Genomic DNA, 6,386 nt, shown 5'->3' with positions numbered 1-6,386 from the left:
GCCTTGAGCAATCTGATCTAGAGAGGATGTGTCTCTGCCCGTGGCAGGGAGTGTTGGGATTAGATGATCTGTGAGGTCCATACCAACCCTTAAATTCTATGATTCTATGATAAGTCAGTTCCTAGCAGGTGACTGTTTGTCGATTCTATGATAAGTCAGTTCCTAGCAGAAGACTATTTGTCATTGGTTGAGGACAAACACCCTTTCTGTGATTATTGTCCTAGCCTTCTACTGTACTTAATTTAATTCTGCATTTTATGTGATATTTCAGTCAATATCTGTCCTCACATTAAAAAGCTATTTATGGAAAAATCCAGTTATATTAGCCTGAGACATTCAGGAATGTACTCATCTTTTTCTAAAAAGTATCATTCTGAGATCAACCAATATCCTGCATCTGAACTCTGAGCTTGTACTGTAAATTGTTTATTCCCTATGAACAGCACAACCTTATACATTTTCAGTATTATATTTCACCCTAATACCATTCTTTTATCCCTCTAAGCCCTCCTACTGCCTTGTGTAGAAGGATTGTTTTCTGTATTGGCATTACTTCATTGAGATTTCATGTTTCACAAAAAAAAATTAATGAGCATGTTTCTACTAATCATGTAGAATTCCACTCTCCTGCCAGATATTTCCCTAAGCAGCACAATGTGAGATGTCTTACCTTTTAACTGATTTCCTATTCATCACTGTGTTTCTGTTTTAGTCTTCTTCCTCCTACCTAACCATCAGTTTAGTTCCCTAGGTGATGTCATCATAACTAATCATTCAGAAAAGTGAAAAATAGTTTACACTATGTGATAAGAAGCTTGATTCCGTTCTGTTAGAGCTGCAGTGATGTGCAAGTGCATAATGCAGTCCTGTCAAATTCTGAATGGTAGTTTTGTTCAGCATTAGCTTTAAAATATTTCCTATCCCACTCCTTTCAGCCTGTCTGATTGCCCTGATACACTTTTGAAGCAGTTATTAGACCAGTTAGGGATGGATCTCTTCTCTGCAAATACGTTCCATGATTTGGGATGCAGTTTCCTCATGAAATTTAAGCAAAAGTGGAAAACACCCTCAAGCATGTAACAAGTAACCTCCTAACATTTGCCATAATAAATGTTCGTCAGTTCATTGCAGTTGACTTTCATGAACTAGTTCTCTTTGTTCTTTAGTATTTGTCACTTGGAATGCAAAAACTTAGCAGAAAATCTGCTTTTAATTATCCTTTCATAATGAATTTGGGATTATTTTAGTATTGATTAGTTTAAAGCTATAGCTAAGGCTACAGAAAAATTATCAGGCCGACAATTGCATACACTGATCCACATTTGAGTATTAGGTTTGCAGTCTTTTCCTTCTTTATTTCTCTGATAGCTACACTTTACTTTGTGAAACTGATTTTATTTTTTTTTTATTTTCTGGAAGAAATACCTGGCTTTAAATACTGGACTAGATTTCTCAACAGGCCTGTGCAGCAGACATAAACCATGTATGTGTACCAGATGATACTTCGTTTTGGGACTGCCTGTAGTTGTCATGTTTTTAATAGGTGAAATTTAGGTGTTTAGGTGTGAAGTCTGAAAGCAGACCAGAGTTTACTTTTGATTTTCATGACACTAAATTTCTTCATAGTTATTTTTTTTCAAAAGCTATTTAAAATGTCTTTCCACAGCTTATAATGTCATACTATCAGAAATTTAAGTGTGATAGCATATTAATTTTGGTAACAACTATCTTCTCAGAAACTATAGTCTTTAGCATCTTATTAGAAAGACTGTCAGCAGAGGTCTGTGGAGGTTATTCTGATTACCTCATATAGCATTGATATAACACAAGTAACCATACATGAACAGTAGTCTGCATTGGCTTCAGCAATATTATGTTTGACATAGCTGGAATTTTGATGATATTTCATATGCTCTTTAAAGTCCATTCCTAAGAGGCAGTGGTGGTTATTAGTCATCCATCCCAAGGCTCTGAACAGCTTTTCTTTCTTAGCCACTTAAAAGTGAAAATTCTTTTGAGGATAACTCACTGTGCAAAGGATTAAGGAAGGAAGATATTTCCTCGAGACTGGATCTTCTGCTTAGTATGTCAGCTGACTATTTGAGTTTTAAGCATATTTAACATCATAGGCTACATGGGATGAGACACCATCCTCCTGCTTGTGTAGCACTGTCTTAGACACCTTGACCCTTTTCATAAAGTGAATTAATTTTACACATAACAAACTTGTTTTGCATCTCTGAAAAGCAGTTTCACTCACCAAATCAAAGCAGACTAGAAGACCGAAAACAAAAATATATTTGGCTGTGAGATTCTGAGGCATCATTATTTTGCCCTCTTCTATAACTTCATAGTCAAATCTGGGATTGAACTTCAATAGCTCTCCTTGAAACATAATCAGGAGAGAAATAAGATAAAGAAATACGCTGATTAAAAAATAGTTCTGGTTTCTGTTTCTTTAATATTTTTTCAAAATTGTTATTTCCAGTTCTTCCTTTCACTTTTTTAAGATGTCTTTTCATTTCTCCCATGCCTTTGCATTTGTACCTTCTTGTTTCTTGACATGTCTTCATTAGCCTGATGTTTATGGTATGGAGATGAAATGAATGGTTCTGATCAATTCAGCCTATGCAATTCCAGGATTACTCACCAATCAGTTCTGGGCATCTGCAGGAGAGATCATAATTTACATTTTATCATAGATCATTACTGGACTTAATTCTTTTTGGAGATATTCAAGTGTACTTTTCTGTGCATTCTTTATAAAGTTCAAGCCTAGCTTTAAAAATTAGGACCACCTTATAAAGTTTTGCATAATGAAAAGTTCCGTTAATTTGATGATCACTATATGCTGCTAGAAAATAATTTTGTACAAACATCCTAGTATAAAAGCTCATAAGTGAAAGACAAATTCTCATTATTTTAACTTGCTTCAAGGAAAGGCTTTGTATTACAAGTATATCACTCTTTACCAGAATAACAAAGTTTCTTCTGCATTATAATGTTTTTTAATAAACCGTAGTTGCTACATATTAGAGAGATGTAGTGTTCTTGGTAGATTGGCCTGACTCAATTCTTCAAAAATGTGTAAGCCTGCATGAAGATCTTTGTATATGTGTTTCTCTCTGAGTAAAGCAAGAACCTGAGATACAGGTTATAGTTGCTGTGCAAAGGTTAGATCTGACTGACAGGAAATACTTAAATTTTGTGGCATTGATACTGTGCTTACAGACACAATCTCTAGAAGTTATGGAAGGATCTGATATTTCTTTTTCTGTATTCTGAATGGCAAAAAAAACCCAACCAATCCAACTCGACCCTTTTTGCTTCAGACACCAACATTTGCATAAAAGTGGAGAGGTGGGAGCCATAAACCTGATGATATTTATCGTACTTAAACTGAGAACTGTTGTTTAGGATAATAAGGCTCTTCAGTTGTATTGCACTTGTATACCAATTCCACCTCAGGAGCAGGCAGTGAATTTGCCAGTTTGCTCTGAGGCTTCAGTCTCATTCTGAGGCAGTAAGAAACATGCCTTCTTTACCAAATGAACATTAACCTGGAAGAATAGATAAGGAAACACTTAGCCACATCTGGTTAAGTCTTTATTTTGCCATCTTAAATGCAGCATTACAAAAATAGAAGAGAAAGCATTTAAGCAAAGATTTCTTCTGTGCTCTGCCTTTAGTGTATTACCATGTAAGAGATGTGTAGATTAACATTACATTTTACACCCAGGGAAGTAAGGAACAGAATAAAGCAATGTCCCTAAATATTCATACCCTTAAAGAAAAGTGATCTTTAGCACTTGAATGAGGAGCATATCTGGAAGGGAACTCCTCAGCTGACTTCTGTACAATCAGCAATTTTTAGTGGTGTGAATGTTTCAACTGGAGATAACCATCCTGTAAAAATCACTCTTAAGGTTGGCCTCTTGCGTATCACCCATCATACTCTTCTGTTGAAGAATCTTAATTATATTTCCCTCTTTTTCTATTTCCATCTCACTTTGGCCATTGTAATAATGGGGTTTTTTTGCCCTGTTTTGCATTCTTAGTCTAAAAAAAAAAATCATAGTTTTCTGTTTCTTCTCACCTTTGCAACCAATAAAAGAACTTTATATCCCACAGTATGTTAAGAGTGGTCTTTCTGGCATTTCTTCTTTCAAGAAAAACAAAAAGAAACTACTCAATCTCAAAACAGTAAATGCCAGCTAGAGTGAATATAATTACCATTATTTATCTCTGTACTGAAAAATTTGAGATGGTAACTATTCAGCATCTTCCTTATGCTACAAGAGGCTGATAAAACTTGGTAGTGCACTTCAAGAGACAGGTCTTTTAGTCCAGCATCAGGTCTTAACCACCAAATAACTGACAGCAAACAGCATGAAGAATGAAAGTTGTTAATATATCCCACCCTTTCAGTTTTATTTAAAATATGTAGAGGAGAAAAAAGATGCTCTGTATTGAACGGAAACCTGTTAATGTATTGAAAGTCCATGTTATTTAAAACTTATTATTAAAGGCCAACAGAGTCATGGATGTTGGGACTTATTTGGCTGTGCATCTGTTCATAAAATCAGGTTAGTTTAAGGTACCAGGTGGTACTCCCCAAATTCCTGAACTGAAGGAATCCTGTTATATCTGCTCATACAGTTTGGGTCATTACTGGAGAATTCTGTCAAATACTTTAAAAACAGGACAGCCTGAAGGTAAGACCTATCGGTGTTCAAGAATTTATGAAGTAAAAGGCAGCAGAAGATTTAGTCTGCAAAGATGAGTTTGATATAAACAGTTTTCATGTTGTGGTAACCTGCACGTGTCTTTCCCAGGGGAGGAGCTGTGCACCGGCCTCATTTCAGGCTGTTCCTTGGACTGTTCCTTCGGCTTCCAGACCGACGTCCACAACTGTGAGATCTGTCAGTGCCGACCGCGGCCTAAGAAGTGCAAACCCATTGTATGTGACAAGTACTGTCCCTTTGGATACTTGTACGTATTCTCATTCTGAAAGCTTATTTAATACAATCCCTGTGCATACTGAAAATAAGCAAAAATCCAGGCATATGTGCTTGTGTTTACTTTGTGGAGAAGCGGGGGGAAAATGTAGGAAAACAGGAATGTCATTACTTGTGAGATTACAATATTCTTCAAAATGGATTTTGATCAACAGATTAAGAAGCGACAACTCAGAAAACAGCAGCAGATTATAAAAGCAAAGCAGTGCTTAAATGTTTTTTTGAAGTATTTGACAAACAAGATGAGAAAGCTACTTCCAAGTAATATCTCTTGCATGTAGCTTTTTGAAATTCTGTTTGCATGCTTTGATAACCTTTCATTTTATAGCCCATTTATTTAATTCAAATTATTACCTAATATTTCAAGTTTCTCTTGGTACTGATATGACAACAGACTAGTTTTAGTGAGACTCTTCTGATAATTACAGGATTCATGGAGAACAGTACTATCTCTTAGCTAAATTTTTGTGAATGTGTTCAAAACCTGTATATGTGGTAGAGTTCTTTCTCCATTAAAAGTAAATATTTGTGATATTTATTCAATTGTGGAACAGATGATGAAAACTGAGCAGATCTTGTGTGCAGAAATTTCTTAGTAATCAGTCTGGTGGCTTCTATATATATATTTTACCAATACATTTAGTTTTTCCTGGGTCCATTACATGTTACTCCCTGGTTTGCATAGCAGTTTAATTTCTACCTAATAACATCAGATCTTCAGATAGCATTCATATGTAATTTATTTTTGAGAGATTTTTAATGAAGTTAACTATATTTGCAACTCTTAGTGTTTGACACTAATACACCTTTAATTTCTGGTGCATTTTAGAGTTCTTTTTTATCCTTGTTCATAAATGCTGCTGGTTTTTATAACAGCAATCTTTAGTGTAGTGTGACCTTCTGTTAATACACTTGGTAAGAAGGAAAGAGAGGAAAAGTAAGAATTTTAAATTAAAGAATTAAATTGTCTTCTGACATGTTGACTTCAAGAGTGGCTGAAAGTTATTTTCAGTTTCATAAGTGAGAGAAAGTAGTGCAGAAGGGAAGTCAGAGAAAAGCAGTGTCAGGTTTTGTCTTCCCAGAACTTTTGCCCAGTGACTTCAAAGCAAAAATGGCTGAAGATGGATAGCAGAGTGAAAGAAATGTGAGACTGAGCAGAAGTAATGACTGGTTAGATGTCTTCCTTTTTTAGACAGGATAAAGTGGCTTAACATTAAGTATCAAAGGAGTGATGTCAATTAAAAGAACAATTGTTTAAAAAAGCATCCAGGAAGAGTGAAGTTTAAGCCATGCCAGTGAGCAGGCACAAAATCCAAGTCTCTTAAAGCTGGGAGCCAAAGAGTCAAACAATGTTGGGGTGTCTGAAAC

The 6,386-nt window shown here is 35.4% G+C and overlaps 1 protein-coding gene across 1 annotated transcript in view; it reads left to right on the top strand.

Moving 5' to 3' along the window:
- Nucleotides 1-4,835: 4,835 nt before the first annotated feature.
- Nucleotides 4,836-6,386, top strand: part of CRIM1 (cysteine rich transmembrane BMP regulator 1 (chordin-like)) — a gene marked incomplete at its 5' end in the record, with an annotated part of 27,057 nt that continues 25,506 nt past the window's right edge. Inside the window, one exon of the mRNA XM_009070146.1 lies at nucleotides 4,836-4,992. Coding sequence (XP_009068394.1) covers nucleotides 4,836-4,992 — 157 coding nt within the window. The remainder of the gene's footprint in view (nucleotides 4,993-6,386) is intronic.

This window comes from Acanthisitta chloris, unplaced genomic scaffold (assembly GCF_000695815.1).
Source record: "Acanthisitta chloris isolate BGI_N310 unplaced genomic scaffold, ASM69581v1 scaffold300, whole genome shotgun sequence".
NCBI classification, from domain to species: Eukaryota; Metazoa; Chordata; class Aves; order Passeriformes; family Acanthisittidae; genus Acanthisitta; species Acanthisitta chloris.
The sequence above is the reverse complement of the archived record's forward strand: the minus strand, read 5'-3'. Positions and strand labels throughout refer to the sequence as shown.